At 46.7% G+C, this 21,759-nt stretch overlaps 1 protein-coding gene and 1 long non-coding RNA gene across 8 annotated transcripts in view; one reads left to right on the plus strand and one right to left on the minus strand.

Annotated features, from left to right (window-relative positions):
- Positions 1-21,759, minus strand: part of LOC116279952 (uncharacterized) — a 132,061-nt gene that overhangs the window by 75,365 nt on the left and 34,937 nt on the right. For all 7 annotated transcript variants that reach the window (XR_012071855.1, XR_012071858.1, XR_012071856.1 and 4 more), the window contains one exon: positions 1,169-2,457. This is a non-coding gene — a long non-coding RNA (uncharacterized lncRNA). The remainder of the gene's footprint in view (positions 1-1,168; positions 2,458-21,759) is intronic.
- SPATA31F1 (SPATA31 subfamily F member 1) lies at positions 4,621-10,964 on the plus strand. Its single transcript, XM_031676601.2, is given in 8 exon segments — positions 4,621-4,865; positions 5,440-5,485; positions 6,016-6,076; positions 7,057-7,103; positions 7,106-8,296; positions 8,299-9,831; positions 9,834-10,721; positions 10,724-10,964. Coding segments are annotated over 8 exon segments (4,050 nt in total). The 5' UTR covers positions 4,621-4,721; the 3' UTR covers positions 10,864-10,964.

Genomic DNA, 21,759 nt, shown 5'->3' on the forward strand with positions numbered 1-21,759 from the left:
TTTTTTGGTTGTAATAGTGGAAGCAATGCTGTTTCCAGGTTCACTTTGTCCTAAGCAGAATCCAAAAGCTCCTGAGAAACCTGTTTTGTAATTAAACCTGTTACGTGTACTTGAATGCAATTCTTAACTTTGAATACAAGTACCAACTTCACTCATTACTCAAAAATAAATACTAAATGGATCAAAGGTGTAATCTTTAAAAAAATGAAACCATGAGTACCTGAAGAATTGTGAAGAACTCCTTTATAACTTCAGAGAAGGAACCCTTTCTAAGTTTTTTTTAAAACACAGAAGCCATAAAACAAAAGACTAATAATAAGGCTAATGAATTTGACTACATAAAATGCAAAATTTTCTGCATGGCAAAAAATCATCATTAACATCAAATAACAAAAAAATATTGGCAGAGGGTGGATATCAAGATGGTGAAATAGAAGGACATGGAGCTCATCTCCTCCCACAAATACATCAAAAATACATCTACATGTGGCACAGTCTTCACAGAATACCTACTGAATGCTGGCAGAAGATCTCATACAACCAAAGCTGCAAGTAAGACCACAATGTAACCAAGTGGGATGAAAGGAAAGGGGGAAAAAAAGGTATCGGTATGGGATCTGCATCCCTGGGAGGGAGCAGTGAGAGGGGAAAGGTTGCCTAATCTGGGAACCCCCTTCACTGGCTGGGAGATCATCTGGGACAAATAGGGAGCTTCAGAGGTTCAGAGGAGAGTGCAGCAGCCAGCTTGTGGCAGTTAGAATAGTAAGGGACCAGCACACGTGGTCCTGATCACGTCACTGCACACCCCAGCCTAAGATGGGCGTCTACTGGTGCACATGGGGGCTGAAGCCCAGGTTTCAGCAGACAGACCCAGGGAGAGGACGGTGGCTGGCTGTGGGGAGATGCACAAAGGGACTGGAGTGTGGCCCAGGCCACACTGCAGCTGGGGGTGTGCACAGGACAGAGCCCAGGTCCACCATAGAATCCCCATTGTTAATCGGCATGCAAAAGGAGAGGCAGGATCCCCACCATAGCAGCCTCATTCTCAGCATGCTCACAGTGGGTGCAGCTCTGCCTCTACGCAAGTACTGGCAGGTTGCCCAGACACAGGAAATCTGAGCCAGTTCCCAGTGGCCACGCAACCTCGGATGTGGGGCTGAAATCTGACCTGATTCCCAGTGGCTTCGGTGAATTTGCGCTGCCAGTGGTTTTGTAAGCAAACAGCTGCAGGACATCTGAGCAGATTACTGGTGCTCTCTTGGCTGGGGTAGGTCTAGCATTAACAGCAGCAGGATTTGTGGGTGCGGCACATGAAGGTGGGGCTGGGGTCTGGGCTGATTCCTGTAGTTCCCACAGTGGGTCAGGTGGACAACTATAAGTGAGTCCGGGTCCCCTACTACAGTGGCTCTTTGTGAGCTCAGTGCCTAAGGGACATCCAGGTGAGCATTCTCATAGCTGAGGTGGGTCTAAGGGCAGTGCCAACAACAGTGTCCTTTGTGAGCCCGAACAACATCTGACAGGCAACACCACAGAATATATGTATATATAGCTGAATCACTTTGCTGTACACCAGAAACTAATACAATATAGTAAATCAACTGTATTTCAGTTTTTTTAAATATCTGCAATACATACAAAGGGCTAATTTTCTTAATATTAAAAAGCACTTGTAAATCAAAGATGAAGATCAATCATCAGTGGGCAAAGAATAAGAACAAATAATTAACAGAAAAGGAAATAAAGATACAAAAAGTGCTTAGCTGGTGGGGGGAGGGTATAGCTCAGTGGCAGTGTGTGTGCTTAACATGCATGAGGTCCCGAGTTCAACCCCCAGTACCTCCATTACAAGTAAGTAAACCTGATTACTTCCCCCTAAAAAAATTTTTTTAAAAACAAAAAATTATTAAAGAAAAACAAAGGAGGAGCAATCAAAAGGTGCTTAGCCTACCTTAAGACAAATTTATCAAACAGATTTATAAAACAGATTTGTTCTGCATCTGTTGATAAGCTTCTCTCCTACCTGGAACACACTCCTTCGCCCACAGCCTGCACTTACAGATTCAACTCCAGTGTCACTCTATCCAGAATCACTTCTTGGGTTGACAAAGATAAACATTTGATAACATTGAATCAACAAGTATGGAAAGAGAGACACCCTTACACAGTTTTGGTGAGGGTACAAATCCATACAATTAGTGGGACAATTTGGCAACATCAACATTTAAAATACTTTTCAAACCCCTTCATCCATCAATTCAACTCTTAGGAGTTCCTCCTACCTAAATACTCATAACTGTGTACAATGACATATACATGAGTTTCATGTCAGCATTATTATTCAGAGAAAAAAACTGTAAATAACTAAATAGCCATGAAAGTAGAATTAAAGATAAATTGTGTTGTAGTTCTAGCAAAGAAGACTGTAGACAAACATATGATGTTGCTTTTATGTGGAATCTAAAAAAAAAAAAAACACAAATTTTATTTACAAACCAGAAATAGACTCCTGGACGTAGAAAACAAACTGTCTCCTAGAGGGGAAAGGAGTGGAGGAGGGATATATTAGGAGTTTGGGACTAACAGATATGCATTACTATATATAAAATAGATAAATAATAAGGACCTACTGTATAGCACAGGGAACTATATTCAATTTGTTGTAATGACCTGTAATGGAAAAGAATCTGAAAATATATATTTCTGTGTATGTATAGCTGAATTGCTTTGCTGTACACCTGAAACTAACATTGTAAACCAACTACACTTTAATAAAAAATAAGAATTTTTTTAAAAGACTGTATAGCCATCAAAGAAAATTATATACACAAGATATATTCATATTATTAAATTTAAAAAGATAGAAAACACTGTCTGTAATGTTTCCATTTGTGGAAAAAAAAGTGCATCATTTTATTTATGCTTCCTTTGTCAAATCAATTCTGAAAGATATACAGGGAAGAAAAAGGGAGACAAGGATGAGAAAGAGACATACTATATACCTGCCTTTGGAATTCTGTACCATGTATATCTGCCTACTTTAAAAAAAAAATTTAGTTATTGAAATAGAATAAATGCCTCCATCAAGAGACCTCACCCCTACTCCTCCAGTCTTCCTCCTCAAGTCCAATCCAGTCCATCCCCCTGCATCTCTGCTAGAGATAGACTGCATTTCTGATGCACACTGTAGCTCATTCCTCAGTGTTCTGCATCTATTAGTAAGTTTCTCTCCTACCTGGAACACACTCCTTCGCCCACAGCCTGCACTTACAGATTCAACTCCAGTGTCACTCTATCCAGGAACCTTCTCTGACTATCCTGATCCTCATTATGCTTTCTCCCCTCAGGAATGGGATGTTTGTGACCTGGGCCTCACAAATGAGTATATGATTCCATTTGTTCTATATTGCTGGCTTTTACTTTGTGTGGATTAGTCTTATCTTGGGAATCAGATAGTGAAGTGTCTTGACAGCAGGAAGGTGACATGATTGAAATGTCTTTGTACCCTTGACACTGCCTAGCTTAGGACTGAGCACAGACTGATGGCTCACCATGCCAGCTGGGTAAAGGACTAGATGCTGGAGGAAGAACCAAGAAGCATCTTCAGAGATAGTGAGCCCAAGAATTTTTTGGCTATGAGACCACTGTCACCAGGGCAAGACTCTCTCAAGGAAATCCAGAAATTCTGAGATACTGGAGTCCATCACAGTATCCACAGACAGCCAAGCAGGTAACAACATCTAAATCAATAGTCAAGGTGTAGGACTGATAGGTCCTGGGGCGGACTGGAAAACACCTGACATGTCTAAAAGTTACCAAAATCCAGGAAAAAAAAAAAAAACTCAGGTAAACATTATATATCCAGGGTAGATAAGCAGGTCTATGAGTACCAATTAGTTTGTGACCCTTAGTTGGAAGTAGCTATTCATCTCTACAGAAGTCATCTTCCTGAGCAAGCAGAATGCTGTCACATGGGTAATTGTGCTTTAAAACACAGAACTTTGGATAGCGCTCCAGAAGTGAACCAAATTCATGTGCCTCCATAGAAGGCAGTGTTTATAATCTCTTCCCACCACACAGAATGGAGACTTCCCTTCCTCCACATATTTAAATTTAAAAATAAAGATTTTGCCTTTCCCCACCATTTCAGCCATGGTCCCCTTCATACACCTCTGATTTCCCAATACCCACTGCCTGTAACATCAAAGCTCTCCATTCCCAGGCCATAACCAGGCTCTGCCGTCCCTAAGCTCATATGTGCTTCTCATATATACTCCCAGTACAGGCGGGGGACTTGATAAGAGTTTCCTCTGTCCCAAGCACTCTTCCTCAAAAGGTGCCTTGTGTCCCTTAACACTCAGTTTTTGGGGGATGGGTGACCAGACAGCTGTCTTGAAGGGAGAGCTGAGCCATCCAGCTGGTGGAGGGTGTGGAGAGTGAAGACAGTGAAGACATTGCCTATGAGCAGCACCTTCAGTCCTCAGAGCCAGACACCCTTATCTACAGACTGAATCACCACATGGGCTTCCGTAGACAGGTAAAGGTCTTTGACACCGCACCTGCCTTGTGAAACAGGAGGGCTTTGTGATGCAGTCTGCTGGCCTGGTTCCATCGTCTGTGAGGTGGAAACGACAAGGCATAGCATGGGAAGGCATTAGGCACCAGTACCCTAAATGCCTACATACAGGGATGGTTGGTCTTCTCATGCTAATGAGGTTTAGACCATGCTGAGCCCAACTTTTGTTCTGTGGGATCTAGGGTATCCCTTATATACCTATGGCTACATCTTTATTATTATCCTAATTATCTGGCAGGTGAAAAAGAGTTACCATGGATTAACGTTGGAACCTAAAAGGAGCTGCTGCTGGGTAGGGAAACACTATGACCATGACTGAACTAATTAAGCCTCAGATAAGATATATGCAGTTATTCTATAGTACTTTTCTTCTCGGAGCCTAGAAATAATTCTTTGTCAGGCCATCCCCACAGTGTATTCTAATTGAAAAATCAAGAATCTCTCTATCTGGCCTGGGTTGAGTCCTAGATAAAATGGAATCTACTTCATTGGATCATTTCTGTCCTTCCAAAATGGGGGATTTTTCTGATAGGTGGACTTAGTAAGCAAAAGTCCTTGGCTGAGAACCACTAACTATTTGATCAGTTCCATTATTCCTCCTGTATCATGCTAAGCCCCCTGAAAAACTTGTCCTGGGAAAGATGACAGGAGGTATGGAATATGGAGAGCCCTGAAGTAAGCACAAAAAGTAGCAAAATGAAATGTTCAGGTGAAAGAGTGGAATATAGGAAGGAAATATAGTAGAGTGTATAAAATACAGACAGCTATATAGAAAGGGACTGGGAAATGTATGTTTCCTTTGTTTCATTTGGGATATGAAAAAGAAAATGGTGTCCCAGCTTCACACTAACTCTTTTGTCTTTAAGCATCACCGAAAAGTCAGACAAAGGGCTAGAGATGCAGCATCAAAAGGTAAAGTCCTAGTCTCTGCTCTGACACCCCTCCATGGTGGGCAAGGTTCCCATGAACCCTGTCCCTCAGTGACCCCTGGTGCCAGGAGCCAGGTGCTCTACCATTGAAGGCTCCAATTCCCCAAATTGACAAATTCTCCCAGAAGAATTTTTGGGGTGGGAAATCAGACCCTGGGAATGTTCCAAAATTTTCCAGCTTACCCTCAGGAATGAAGAATGATGAAGTAGGAGAAAAGTCCTTAACTGTGTCATTTACTAGTTCTATGACCCTGTGGAAGTCACTTCGTCTCTCAGTCTTGCTACCATGAAATGGGCATCTGATGATCCTGCCTCACTTACAGTGTGGTTGTAAAGATCAAACGAGATCAGGTCCAGGAGAGCACATCATACCTGGTTACGTTGTACACAGGCGTGCCTTAACAGCACTAACTGCTGGGGTTTGCAGTCTCCTCACTCAGAGGACTTCAGCTCCCTATAGGATGTGCCTGAACCCTCTCCTGCTCCATGTAACACTGTCTCCTGGTTTCTCAGCTAGGAGACTTTCCCGGGAAGAAGCTGAGAAGCCGTGGGAGCTGCTCTCTGTCATGAGAAGGTGATTTCTTGCTCTTTACAGTCTCCCAACTCCCAGCCTGGCCTGTGAACATTTCTCTGGTTGGCCTGGGGCAGAGTTGGGGAGAAGGATAATGGCTGGGAGGAAGCCAGACACAGTGGAGCTTGGAGCACTGGCCAAGAGGGTTGCCAGGGCAGAGGGAGATCAGAAATTTCAGGAGAGAGTTTTCTAGTTCTGCTGTGGGCTAGGCTCACAGTGGTCCTGGAATTCAGGATTTCACTAGTGTATAGTTCATAAAAGACTCTACATGGGTTTGCTCTCAGCAGCAAGGTAAGTTATAGTCAAGAGAATGGATAATTAAGTGCATAAATAAGTCGTCATTTTAATATCCTTTTTACAGCAATACTCTTTTAAAGGCAGACCCCTGGACCTTGCTGACATTACCTTTCTGGTCCTGTCTTCAGGGAGGCCAGTTCCTGGGACAGCCGTCAAACAGAAGCTTGTCATATTATCCCCTTCTTAATATCTCTAGAGAATGGGAATGGACTGCCAAGAGATACTGTGTACCCTGTAATCCCCAGAACACAGAGTTCCCACAATGACCACCTTTTCCAGTTTTGAAATACTGAATCGCAGGCTGCAGCCTCAGCTCCAAAAGAGACTGACTCCAAGTTCTAGCTGGTGATGTTCCTGGTGCTGCCCCATCAGCTAACCACTGGCTCCCCCATCTGCCTGGTTGCCTTCTCCTAGCTCAGCTTCTCAGCACAAGTCAGCAGAGAACCCACCCACCTCCCAGTCTCTCAAGGCTCTGCACTCCTGTCAGTTGTCTGAGACCTTGCCCAGTAAGCCCCAGGGCCTCAGCCAAGCCCACCATAACTTGCCAAATGGCATTTCCCTAGGAGGAAAAAAGTAGATGAGTAAACACCCAGCAGGTGCAGGCCCCAGGGCTTACAGGGCTAGGGGAGGAAAGAGGCAAATGTTGCTCCATCAGTAACCAACAGTTGCCATGCTTCCCTTTCCAGCCAGGGCTGGCTTCCTCAGGAGGGGAGTGTGCGGCAGCTCCTGTGTGCAGACCCTGCTGCCAAATCTGCAATGCCATGGTGCTGGAGATTCAGCAGCTGGTGGTGGGTGAGAATACCCTGGTCTCCCCAGCTTCAGGGGGGCCATCGCAGGGCTCCTCTTGTCTAGAGATTTTGTCCACATCTAAAGTGTCTTTTAAGCAGAGTATAGAGCATCGTTGCCCATGCTCCAAAGACTTTTCACTTCCACCTGCAACCCTCACAGTGTCACAGAAATCCCTAACCCAGTCAGCTGCCCAGTCAACTGGTGCAGTCAGCATCCATGATTACTGGGCTGAACACCTCAAACTAAGGCAGGGATTTCAAGTGCCAGAGGTGCCCAGGGGCCCAGAGACTATGTTTTCATCAAGGCTCAAAGAGCCTCAGATTTCAGTGAACCTGCAGATGATGCAGAGCAACTCCAGCCTTGCCTACGGGAACCAAGGCCAGCAGTCCTTGAATTCCCAGGGGTCTCTGCTGACCCTGAACCAAGAAATCATTACCTTGACACATCCTGTGGCCTTGCATATGGTCACTGTCCTCCCTGCCCACCTGCCATTCCTCAGTCCTGAAGTCCTGAGGCTTCTTGAGGTACATGTGAAAAAAAGGATGCATTTCCAGAGGTGGGGGCTCCCCAGATTTGTAGAAGAGTCTCTAAGGCAGTTTATGCCAAATCCACCATTATTCTACCAATCTGTACATAACCAACCAGTTTCTTTCATCCAAAATGATAGTTTTCAGTTCTCTGTTGAGAAATTTGGGACCACTTCATACCAGAACTGGGGTTCATGTATGGCCAGCCAGCCCACCCAGGCCTTCTGGGTTTCTGAATGGTCCATTATGGACCCAGAACAAAGACCCCACTACCAGCAAATCCCAAACCATACGGCTCTTGCCTTGTCCTCTCCAGCCCTTAAAGAATTAAATGGCCTCTATCTCATGCCTGGGCAACCAGCTAATGACTCAGTGGGCCGTGTGCAGCAGATATACAGCCAGCTATTTTGTGGCCTCCCTTCTCTGCACAGTGAGTCCCTGGTTGACACCTTCTTGGGTTCTCAAGGCTTCTCCATGAATGGGAGCATGTCTAAGCCCCACTTGAAAGATCCTTTTCTCTTCAAGGAGCTCTCCTTCCTCCCTCTAATGCCTAAAACTCCAACCTGGTCAGCTCCACCCTGTTCTCCATCTTCCCCAAATTGGATCGCTCCACTAACCACCAGCAAGCTCAGATCAATATCCCATTTCTGACTCTCAATGAGTATGAAGCCTTGGAGTGGTACCTGCTGCAGAAGCAGCTCCAGCTTCAGTGGGGCCTGCCAGATGTTTTCCAGAGAGATCAGCACACCAAGAGTCCCATGCAGCATGAGCCCTGTGAAAAAGCCCAGTCTTCTGAGACTGAGAAAACTTCCTGGCCAGGGCAGCCCATCTCAGTCCTGACAAGGGAACTACTCTTCCCAGATCATGCCAGTAGGCTGCTGGAATTCCACCTCCAGAGGCAGTTGATTCACCATCGCTGAGGCCTGCCCCAGAAGATCCAGCAGTCCATCCAGTTGCTCCTGTCCCCCAGTGACCAGAGGACTCTGTCCTGGAGCAGCACAGCCCTAGACAATGTGAATGTCCCCCAACCTACAGCTCTAGAGGGCACTGGGGTTGGCGACCCATTCCCAGCCATCATGGACCCAGAGTCAGCCCCCATGCCATGCTTGTTTGTCCAGACTAAGGCAAAATTACAGAGCCACATCAACTCCAAATGTGGGCAGATTCACCAGCGCAAGGTTCCTGTCTGCATATGTGGCTCTTGGGAGTGCAGAATTCCTGGGGGCCTGGAAGTAGCTCCCTTCACCAGCATCCCAGAAAGCAAGCCCCGGGAACTACAGGCAGCAAATGACCCAGACCTACAACAGAAAGTTACACCCTGGATGCCAGTGGTCCTTGCTCAGCAGCAACAAGCCTTACCAGATGCCATCACAGGATATCCTAAGCAGCCCCAAACCCTGTCCAAGGGAGCCATCGAGAAACTGGAGGCAACTTTACGGCACAAGTATCTGGCCTTCTTGTCAGGGCTGCCCACTCTTTATTATGTGGCTCTCTCCAGGGCCTTGGATCCAGCAATCACTTGTCAAGCTATGATCCCAGAGACAGTGCCTGGGCCTGCTGAATTCCCCACAGAACCTCTGGCTCAGATGACCTCACCTGAAAAGCAAGTTCTAAGTCCTGGGCCAGGCTTTCAGGATGCCAGCGAGGCTTGTGCAGACACTGCAGATGAATTCCAGACTGAAGTGCAGGTGGAAGGAATAATCAAGATGGTGCCTCTAGAAAGCCAGACAGAGCCTGCCAGACCCTGCTTAGTCACGGAACCTGTCTTGGCCAAACTAAATTTCCATCTGAGAAAGAAGATCCTAGAGATACAACTGGGAGTTCCCATAAGGGCAAGAGAGTCCAGGGAACAAACTGTAGCAATCACAGAGAACATATGCACACAGGAGTCTCCTGGGAATCTAGACAACCAAGGAAGAACACTGCTCCAGGAACTCCCCATCCCACCAGATATGCCATGTGCCCCAGATCCAGAATGGCTCCACTTCAAAGAACAGCTGGCCACTGAGTTAAAGGCAGTGCGTCAGAAACAGAAGCACCCCAGTCCTAGTGAAGTACCCCATGGTTCTATCCACTGGACCTCCAAGATCTCTCAAGCCAGCAGGGACATGACAGAGGCCCAGATGCTTTGTTTTCAGCTGGAGGCTGAAACCCCAGCCTGGAGGAGGCCTGGAGCCCTGAGCCCCAAAGCCCTGACAAAAGCAAAGACTCAGCCCAAGTACCCAAGCTGGCAGAAAAGAAAGGCAAATCCAAGCCAGCAAGGGACCACGGAGAAGGGGATGCCGGGTTTGCACTCTCCTCCACAAGAGAAAAAAGCCACTCAGCTGAAGCCCAGAGGCCAGAAGGGATGCTTCTCAACAGGACACCCCATAGCGCCTGGCGACGGAGACATTGCTTTCACTTTAATGCTCCCTGTCAGCACAGTCCCCAGCATCGCCCTCAGCTTAAACTCCCAGAGCTACCTCCTGCAGGCCCTGGGGGGAATGACTCTGAGAAGAATGACCTGCAAGACAGTCAAGCCAAGCGCAATGTCATCTGCAAATCAGCAAGGATTTCCAAGAATGCCCAGCCCATGGTGCCCCAGGCATCACAGGGCCAGCCTTTTCTGGGCCAACCCATTCTGGGTAAGCCATTGCACAGCCAAACTCTACAAGGTCGGGTTTTGCAGGGGCAGGTGATGCCAGGTTGTACCCACAAGAGGCCCGGCCTTCCAGAATCTGGCTTGAGAAATAAGATGAAATTTTTTCTGCACTGTTTTAACCCCAAGACAAAAGGCAAAGGGCAGGAGAAATCCATGTCCTCCACATCTGAGAAAATGGCCAACATGAAAAGAAAAAATGTAGAAAAGAGCCTGGGTCCAGCCAAAAGTCCCAAGGGGCAAACTAAGACAGAGACGACAAGAGGGAACCCCAAGGCCCAGTTTCCCCCTACTGAGAAGCAGGTGGGCCTGGCTGTCTTGCATGTTCCCCACTCCCCAGACAGTAAGCTCCGGCACCGCTCCTGACCCCATCAACCCCACTCTGCCTCAGTCCTGGGCACCCCCACCACTGCCCTCAGCACTGTCCTCGAATGGCTTATGCCACCCAATCAGGGAAACCACCCCAACTCTCAACTCTCACCTCAGAGGGAAACACTGGTCTGCTCAAGAAGACCCAGAACAAGCAAAAAACTCTGTAGTGTCTGCAATGTCTGCATCCCTTGAAGAGGACTGCTACTATCATTTTCATTAACGTGCAGGTGGGCAGTGCCACCCAAAATACACTCTATATCTCTCAGCAGAGAGTTGTCTGCCTGCTCCTTCTCTCCACTGTGGTGTGTTCAGGGAAGGCATAAGGGAGGCATAAATGTCCTTCCTATCTAGGGAAGGAGCTTTAACCCATACTTAAGCTGGGTCAGCATTCCACACAACACACACACATACACACACTGGACTGTGAATAAAGGGATTTGAGCAGAGAAGGAAGGCCCTTGTCTAAGGTACACTGAAGGTAAAAGTCAGGTTTGAATTCTATCATGGTGTCCTTGGGCCCAAAGGAGCACTGTAGACATGAGGATAGTATTGTCAAGAAGGAGTAGCCAGGAACCCCACAGGCAAAATTTACTGATGACATCTATATATGCCCACAGTCTGGAGAGGAGTGCCACTGATCCAAACTTGAGGAGGTGCTTTGTGTTTATCAACAGCATACAGCTAATACAACTAATGTCAAAAGCAAATGATAGACTTTCCGCTCTCTACTCCCTGTTGGCTATTGGTTAGATCCCTCTGGAGAACTTGCCTGGAAGGCTGCTGGAGCTCTCTTGCCTGTATCCCACCTCCACCCTCCACTGCTTATCAGCTACATGGAATGAGTGACACCCAGAATGAAGATCACAGTAGGACAAGGAGAGGGGCTGGTCCCCCACCCCCAAGGGTAGGCAGGGAGAGAAGCAGGGAAGGAGAGCATGTAGATGGGGATCTGAGTACCTGGAATAGAAACTAACATGTTCCTGAAGAGAGCATGGTAAGAGAAAAGGCTGGTTGGCTATGTACTCCAAAGAATCTTGAGTCAGGAAGCCAATCCAATACCCAAGTGCTTTTAGGGGATGGAGAGGAATAAACTGAGTTTTGGTCTGTTGTCCTAGTGTGAGCAGTGAGTTGAGCCTTGTTGTCTAAAGGCAATGCAAATTAATCCAAAATTTCTGAACACTCGCCCTCCACCCCACAACTGTTCCCCTGTGTCAGGGATTGGTATAACTATAAGCCCATGTTTTTGCTCAGCCCAAACACAAAGTCAGTCACTGTGTTCCAATCTTGATATATCTCATCTTTGCCCCCTTCTTTCTATGTTTACTGCCTCTGCTTGTTAGATTACTCATCCATTCTTGCCTAAATAATACAATAGTGTCTCATATCCTCAAGCTTAGAATAGTGGATGGTGCATAATAATACGTTAACAGTACTGAATCCAAAGTCTGGGTTGGGGAGGCAGATGAATCATTAGTATGATGAGTGCTATGGAACAGAGAATCCTGCCACAGGATTACTGGGGTACTCAGCTGATGAAGACCCCAGAAAGGTCACATTGAAAATAACCTTGAGTATGGTGCACACCTAACTTATACAGTGTTCTTTATCAATTATATCTAAAAACTAGAAGAAAAAAACTTAAAAAAATAAACTTGAGAAGTGTCATACATTCAATTAAAATATTTGCTTACTTACTGTATGCAAGGTACTAGAGCAAACATAACAAAGACAGGACTTAGACCAATGGAGCTCATGATTATATGGAAGCCTGTCTAGGCTCACACGCCCAAATTGTTTAATCAACATAAATACCTGAATGTCCAATATTCAACTCAAATTACAGAACAGTGAACCCTTGATTCTCTGCCCCAAACTATCATCTAAATACACGTAAAAAACATGCTTCAATCACAGTATTCACAACATCAGTTAATAGCGACTCTGTCTTTTCAGTTGTTCTAGACAAAAACATTAGTGTCATCCTTGACATTTTTTTCCTAACCATGTATGTCCAATCCATCCTGTTGTGTCTACCTTCTGAAATGAATTCAGAACATGACCACTTCTCACTCACACTGCTGCGATGATTACTGCAATAGCATAATAACTAATCTCCCAGCTTCTGCCTGAGACCATACTTCCAACAGTCTATTTGCAACATAGAAGCCTGATGGTCCACAGGGAAGGTCCTGGCTGTAGATGATTAGATAGGACAATAGATTAGATGATGATGATGATGATGAAGAAGAAGAAACAGAAGAAGGAGGAGGAAAATGAGAAGGAAAAGAAAGATAATAGAGATAGAGAGTGAGAGAGATGTAAAAACATATGACTGGGTAAGATTACCAAGGAAATTAATGTAAATGAAGGAGACATCTAAGGGCCAGGCTCTGGGATACACCAACATTAAGAAATTGGAGTGAAAAGTAGGAACCACTAAGCAGAGACTAAGAAGTAATAGCCAGTGAAGTAGGAGGAAAACCAGGAGAGTGTGGCATACTGGAGGCCGAGAGGAAAGTATTTCGGGAGAAAGTGATCAACTGCATGAAAAGTTGCCAATCAGCCAAATAAGATGAGGACTCAGAGTTAATTATTAGATTTAACAACACAGAGATCATTTATGGCCTTGAGAAGAACAGACTCAGGTGAGAGGTGGAGGTAAAGGCATGACTGGAATGGATGAGAGAGAGAGAGGAAGAGCAATTGGTGAGAGCAAGTATCATCAACTGCTTTAGGGCGTTTTTTTCCACAGTTGCAGAAAAATAAGGAAATAGCATCAAGAGGGTTTTTAAAGGTGGGATGTTGGATGTTGATGGAAAAGATTCCTTCAAGAGGGATAAACTAAGACACAGGCAGAAAGGGACAACTACCAGAGCAATGTCACGGTGCAGGAGGAACAGAATGGGACTGAGTCCCCAGGTTGAGGGTTTGGTCTTGGCTAAAAGCACAGATGCTTCACTGGTGGTAGGTAGAGAGAAGGTCACCATAATGAGGAGGGATTTTGGGTACCATGAGAAAAACAGTTTCCCTACAATTAAGAGAGCAGGGCCGTAAAGGGGTGAATGAGGAACAGGGAAGGACCGTGGCTGAGGGAAGGGGCTGATATAGAGAGCCAAAGTGAGAGATGAAGAGGAATTCTGGAAGTTACCTTGGCAAGGTTTTTTATTAGGGCCTAAGAAGTTGGTAGCGGCATGTGAGCCCAAGTGGGCAGAAAAAAAGAGTTTAAGTTGGTGATCACATGTGTGAAGCATGTGTTCTTGGAATACAGGGAGAGAGATGTCAGAGAAAGCCTTAGATACACAGAACATGAAGAGGATAGGGCTCGAGACTGAGAAAGAGGGCAGGTGTGGCATCCTAGTATCCGGCCAGGGACCAGGGAGTTTGGGGAGTGGGAGGAGAGAACTGGGAAGCAGAAAGACAGAGGCCACCCTGAGCGGATGGGAGGGACCCCTCTTTTGGACACCTCATTTCTCACAAGGTGGCACTTCTGCACTCCCACCTTCTGACCTACCACAGAGGAGCCAAAAGCTGGAGGAAGGGCAGGAAGCACTGCAGCTTCCTCACGCTGTGGTATTGGGGCCATGGGATGCTCCCACCTCACCGATTGCTAAGCAAGTCCAGGATGGCTCAACATACCATCAGTGCAGGAGGTGGGGGCACGACTCTCTTCCTCTGACAGGACCCAGCACTTAGCACAATGTGTCCACTGCTAGCAGGATGCAGAAGCCAAGATGGGAAGAAGCAGGAATGTGTCCCTCCCCTGAATGGTGATTCTCTACCTACCAGATGGGAGCCCAGCCCCTGTTGAGTCCCCCAGGGCGAGGAGGCACAAGGCCCAGGCCTGCTGAGCCACACTCTGCAGTGTTTTCCTAAAGCATTCCCAAAGATCATAGGAGGTCTTGTAACAGCCACATCCTCCCTGCCTGGTGGCAGGTGGGCAGAGAGCCACAGAGCAAGGAGATGAGAGGGAAGCCCGGAATGAAGGGAATTGACTCAGAGGGGTCACAGCAGCGTCAGGTGGGAAGCCAAGGTTAATGTGCACACATCCTGGCTTAGGGACAGTGGGCCCTTCCTGTGGTCCTCCATAGGCTACCTGCCCCAGAACAGCATGAATTCATAGTGCTGACCAAGGTTTGCAACAAAGGGCTGGGGGCAGAGAAATGAGCTGGAACCAGGACCTTCAGGGTTCTCATTTCTCAGCAAAGCCAAGAGCTGATGTTGCAGGACGTTGCAGAGGGATGAAGCCTTGCTCATCCCATTCTGTGACACTAGCACAAGCCCCACCTTCCAGCTCCCCCAGGCTCAAGAGTAAAATCAGAATGAAAACTCTCAAGTATTTACTACTCCAGGAGGTGGGAGATGCCAGGAATATACCGTGCTTGCTTGGGAACTCGGGCATTTGCCACTGCCCTCTGAGATACCATACTGTCACAGCAAATGGCTCTGACCTGGAGCCCTTCTCTTAGTCTCTGCAGAGAGCATTTCACAATTCTAGAGAGAGAATTCCAGGCAGCTGATACCTGCATCGGGGCAGAACGGCTTCTCCACACAATCACTTCTCCTGTGAAACACTAAGTCCTAGTGAACAGGGACCCTGGCTGCCGCGTTTTTGGACCTTCTCACTGCAGCCCCCGCAGGGAGGGCAGCAAACACAGGATACGCACAGGAATAAACCCCGCAGAGACGCTGCTCCCTGCACCGGGCGAGGTGGGGCTGAGCCTCTGCTCTTCACTGCTGCTCCACCTGGGCTCAGGGGCCCATGGCACAGGCCTGGGCTGTCACAGAATGAAGGTCCTGTGTCCTCAGCAGGGAGAGGAAAGAAGGAAGCACAGCCCTGAGTGTGGGCGGGGATGTGACGAATCAGCACAATGCAGGCATGTAAGGTGCTGGGGACGCAGAGGACCAGATCCCTAACCGGTCTGGCTGGGCTTGTAGAGGACAGTCCATTCCCATCCGCACAGGCAGTGAGGCCGGGACCCTGAATACTTGATCTGCATGAGAGTATGGGAAGGGGAAAGGGGGCCTGAGAAGGGGCCAGAAGGAGATCTCTGTTTCCAGAAGGAGGGGTGCGTGCTGCCAACTACCCCCCTTCTCCCAAGCCCTGTCCCCCTCCTCCACCGTAACTTCTCTGGGTCCACAGCCAGGCAAAGAGCATATTGGGGGCTTTCCAGAGTGTAGCATTTCCAAGGTCAAGCCCGATACAGAGGCCTCAGGGGCAAGGCCCAGGGCAGGCAGTGGACACATGGGAATCCAGACAGTGGGAAGGGCAAGGAAGCCATCTCTTGCCGTAAACAGTGCTGGCAGCTGGGGTGCATCGGGGGAGAGGGGCAGGGTAAAGGGAGAGGCCAGAGTAGAGCCTCACACACAGTCAAAGACACATGGATACACACACCCAGCCACACAGACACAGAAACAGGAGCACATAAATCCAGTGATGCCGCTCAGAAACTAACTGAGTACCCAGAGACCTGTTCCGGAAACACACCTACACAGACCCATGAATACCCTGACTCGGACACACTCGAGCAGACCCCGGCACCCCACACACGCAGACACAAAGACAGGCTGCACACATGCAAACAGACGCGGCTGCAGACCCACAGACACAAATGCATTCCAAATCCACCTTTCAAAGCCCTTCTCTCCATAAATCCTCCTAGGCCTGCTCATCCACCTCTAAGCTCTGCTTTGTAATTTCGGTCCCACTTGCCTACGCTTGGTTCAACTTGGCTGTGTGCTTTGTCAAGGTCAGCAACTGAGTCCCCTGCCCTCTTCAGCAGCCCCATCCTTCACCTACACACCCACCCCCATTCCTAGGAGTGTCCCCAGTTTACTGCAGGGTCCTAGCCCTCAGTCTCTCCGATGCAGCAAAAACAGAATCTAAAGGAAGAGCAAACCAGACAGACACACTGTGTCAAGGTAATACCAAAAAATTCTTTACATGACCTTATGCTTACCACTGTCTACCTCTAATCCGTAACCACTCCATCAGTGCTATTCCAAGCATAGTCCTAGCTCTAACCCTGACCCTAGGTAGCCATCGAGTCATGTCTGCAGCTACGCTGGGCACACAGATACCACACACTGAGGAAGGTAATGAATGGGTCATTTGCAGTCCAGGAACCCAGCAGCTCCCTCAGTAACAGCTGCACAGCCATCGGGGCAGCTTGTCTTTGCAGGGCTCAGCGCTCAGCTGGGAACCCAGGAGTACCAGCGCACCCAGATCCTCTGACCCTTGATAAACATACAAGCCCACAGGGGCCCAGCGCGCCCCAAGCCCTGTTCCGGGACTAGCCCAGCCGCGGAGCTGAAGTTCCCGCCATACCCCTCCCCACCTCCTGCCTGCCAAACTGGGAGCATCTGTTGCCCTGGAACCCCCACCAGGCGGGAACAAATGGGCCTGGGGCCTGGAGCTGAAGGGAATGTGGCCACTTCCCAACGTGGGGATTCCCAGACTCTCACAACACCCGCACCTAGAACCTCCACCCCAAAGCCTGGCCCAGGTGCCTGTCCTAAAGAGCTAGTGGGCCTGCTGACACGGGGTGAGTAAGGGTGCATTAGCGCACCTCTCCCCTGCCCCAGGGTCTCCATCTGGTGATAGGGTGTGTTCACTCTGGACTCACCAGCAGAGGTATAGCTGAAGTTAGCCCTGGGCACCTCCCTCCCCCCAACCTTGGCACCAGGACCTCAAGTGCAGCCTGCTCTGTACCTTGGCCACCCCAGAGGCTGTCAAATACTGCCGAGGCGCTCTCGAGAGCTCGCCAAGCCAAACCTTCAACCAGCAAACCAGAACTCTCTCAGATGTGTAGTCAGATCTGAGTTTCTGTGTCCCCTTCTTTAATGTCTGGACTGGTCTGAGGACCAAGAGAGGGGCTTGGTTCAGAGCTGCAAGCTCCCACCCCCTACACCAAGCTTAGGGTTCCAGTGGGACTGTGAGGTGGGAGGAGCCCAGGCCAGCAGCTGGGGGCAGAGGAATGACTGGGTGGCATACCTGGTACCCCAGAGGAGGATAAGGCTAACAACTCTCACTACCTCAGGCCCTTTCCTGGGGATTTCATCTACATCTGAGTCCACTTCTTCCAGGCCTCTCAGTGCCTCCTTCTCATGCCCTCACCTCCACCCCATATACCCCAAAGGATCAGACACCTGCATCCCAGTGTGTGGCAAGGATCTACTGCCACCTTCCTGCTCTGAAAGAGGCTCTTTCCAGCCCTGTTTTTTTGTCCAGCCAGGTATCTACTTCTGGCAAAGTCCTCACTCTTTCCTTCCCTCCCTTCAGGGCCCCTAACTTAGGTTCTAAGCCCCACGAGCAAGGAAGGAGGCCCCAATACTCCCAGGATGGAATATCTTCCTGAGGCTGGTCTACCACTGCAGGCTCAAGTTCAAAGGTAGGGAGTTGAGTTAGGGTGGCTCCTAGGAAGAGCTTCCCAAACTGAGGAGCAGCACTCAAGGATGGGACCTAAGGGGGCTCTGGACACCATCTGACAAACAAGAGCCTCCCCCCATGATGGCATAAACAAGGGGAATGGGGCAGGATGCCTTGGGAGAGAGAGGGGACCTGGGATTTTAGGAGAGGAAACTGCCTACTCCCCAACTCTTCCCTGTCATGTTCTCCGTTTTTCCACAAGCTGTGCCAAGCCAGAAAGTGCCCTCCTCGGGAAGACTGGGGGTACATCACCCCAGCTTCCTCTTCCTCTAGACCACCTTTTGTTCCCTTCCACTGGCTCTGTGCCCAGCTGGAGTTTGGGGTGGGGAGCAAAATAGATCCAGGTGGCTCTCCCAGCCCCACCCCACCAAATTCTTGGGAGTACCCAGAAAGCTTGGTAAAAATATAGATCATTTGGCTCTATTCTGAGGTTCTATTTAAGGTGGTCTGGGGTGGTGCCTCTAATTCTGTATTTTTAATAAGCTCCTCCTGTGATTCTGAAGTGCAGCCAAGTTTGAGAACAGTGGAAACAATCTAATATGATATGACTCTGGACTGATCTACATGTCCCCTCAGGCCCATGCTATCCTACCTCTCTGGGAACTCTTCAGAGATAGGCTGCTCATTACTTAGTCACTTCCACAGAAGGTGGTGCAGATGGGGGAACGGGAGATTTTAGAGATGGAAATTAAAAGGTTTCTGGTGCCAGGATCTGCTATAAGACCAGGTAAAAGACTCAAGAAATCTTATCTCCTTGTTTTCGCCCTGTCCTGTTCTAGGAATGCCAGCCTCTTGCCAGCTGGGGCACTCCCTGCCTTGCTTAAGGTCTCAGCCCCTTATTTTAAAATCTCAGACTCAAGAGCTCAAGTATCTCTCTTGTAATTCCCTCAGATTCCAGCCCCTCTCTTCTGTGAGCCATGGGATAAAACACCATGTCCTCATCCCCATCCCAACAACATCCCTATCTCCAACCCCCATCCCCTCTGCATCCAATCCTTCCCCAAGAGCAACACCCCTATCATAGGCGCAATCTTTCTGTCACTACCTCGTCCCTGGCCCACACTGTCATGACTGCATCCCTCCCAATCCTGTCCTCTCCACATATCCCTATGGTCTCCCATTCCCATAAAGCTTCAGAGAGCTGGGATAAGCCTAGAGGGGAGGGGCATCCTGGGTTTAGCATTCTGGGAACCAAATGGACTTTCTAGTCTTAACCTGGTGATCACAACTCTGAGATACTCAATCCTTTAAACATATATTGTAAGTCAAGACCTGATAATCCTCACTCACCATACCCCAGCATAAATTCCAAATGGATAAAAGATTTTAAATGTTGGAAATTAAACTATAAGAATGATGGCATGCAAAATGTCAGAGCAGAAAGCTCTAGGGGTCAGTTCCTCTGCTGAAGCAACCACCGAGCTGAAAAGAGCAATGAATCACCTATTTCAGAATTCTGGAACCTAATTGGACACATAATAATCAGGGGAGTACTTGATCAGGGGAGAGGATGTTGATCTTTCATAAGAAAGCATCGTGCATGAACTAGCTACTAGTCAATGCTGTGGGGACGGCAGCCCACACTCCTGGAATGACTTGGGGGTGGGAGAGAACCTTGTTCTTCAAAAATTGGAGGTTTTACATTTTGGTTGGTCCAGTGGCTCCCTGAGGGACAGGTGCAGATGCTTGCCTTGGTTTCAGCCCTCTTGGGCTGCAGCACCTTCCACAGTGGCATACATCAGAATATTTAAGGGGACATAAATCTTTTTGTGGGAGAAGGGGAAAGAAACCTTTGTCAGATCATTGGTTGACCACAGAAATAAGCGAACAGAAATTTCAGGGACCATGCACAACAAAGAATACACACTTCGCAAAAGTTATTTGGAAAAGTCAAAATGGATGGCTGCAGCCCTTAACAAGTAAATACCTGCAACCCCTATATTATGGGTACACAACAACATAAAGATGTAATCTGTGACAATAACAATATAAAGGAGGCGGAACTAAAGTATACAAGCAGAGTGTTTGTACTATTGAAACTAAGTTAGTACTATTCAAACTAGATTATTATAAGTTTAAGATAGTAATTGTAATCTCCCAGGTAATCACTAAGAAAATTAAAAATATATAGAAAAGGAAAAAAGAGGGGAATCGAACTAGTACACTAAAAAAAATCAACTGAATACAAAGAAAGGCAGTAATGGAGGAAATGAGGAACAAAAATCATGTTAAGATATACAGAAAACAAACAGCTAAATAACAGAAATAAATCCTTCCTTATAAGTGATTTAAATAAATGAGTCACAGGTATGAAATGTACAGTGTCAATATAGTCAGTAATTAGGTAATATTTTATATGGTGACAGATGGTAACTAGGCCTATCCTGGTAATTATTTTGAAACGTATAGAAATATTGAACCACTGTGGTGTGCAGCAGGAACTAACATAGTGTTGTAGGTCAATTATACTTCAAAAACAAACAAACTCATAGAAAAAGAGATTGGATTTTTGGTTACAAGAGATGGGGGTTGGGGAAGGGAGGATTGGATGAGGGTAGTCAAAAGGTACAAACTTCCAGTTATTAGATAAATAAGTACTAGGGATGTAATGTACAAATGATTAATATAATTAACACTGCTATATGTCATACATGAAAGTTGTTGAGAGTAAATCCTAAGAGTTCTCATCACAAAGAAAAAAATATTTTTTCTATTTCATTAGTTTTATATCTATTATATTAGTTTTATATGAGATGATGGGTAGTCACTTAACCATTTGTGGTAATCATTTCATGATGTGTGTAAGTCAAATCATTATGCTGTATACCTTAAAATTATACAGTGCTGTATGTCAATTATATCTCAATAAAATTGGAAGAAAAAATAAATAACATGGAAAAAAAAGTAAATGAATCCAACTCTCTAATTAAAAGGCATAGAGTATCTGAATGAATTTCAAAAAATGATCCATCCGTATGCCATGTACAAGAGACTAACCTGAGATACAAATACAGAGCTTTAAGATAAAAGAATGGAAAAAGTATACCAAGCAACTAGTGACCAAAAGAGAGCTATGGTGGCTATATTACTATCAGACAAAATAGACCTTTGTCAAAAAAGGTTATAAGCCACCAAAAAGGACATTACATATTGATAAGATATTTGATACAGAAAAAGACATAACATTATAAACAGCTAACAGCCAAGCCTCATAATATATAAAGCAAAAATTGACAGAATTGAAGGGGAGGGTTGACAGTTCTACAATAATAATAATTGTAGAACTTAACATCCCACTTTCAATAATGGATAGAACAACCACACAAAAGATCAGTAAGAAAATAGAGAACTTAAACAATGCTATAAATGAATTAGACCTAACACACACACATACAAAAATCTACCCAACAACAGAATATGTATTCTTCTGAAGTTCATATGGAACATCCCTAGGACAGACTATATGACAGGCCAAAAAACACTTTTTAATAAAATGTTAAGATTGAAATCATACAGAGTATCTTTTCTGATCACAGCAGAATAAAACTAGAAATCAGTAACAAAAGGAAAAATAGAAAAGTCACAAATATCTGGAAATTGAACAACACATTCAAACAACAACAAGTCAAAGAAGAAA

This window comes from Vicugna pacos, chromosome 4 (assembly GCF_048564905.1).
Source record: "Vicugna pacos chromosome 4, VicPac4, whole genome shotgun sequence".
NCBI classification, from domain to species: Eukaryota; Metazoa; Chordata; class Mammalia; order Artiodactyla; family Camelidae; genus Vicugna; species Vicugna pacos.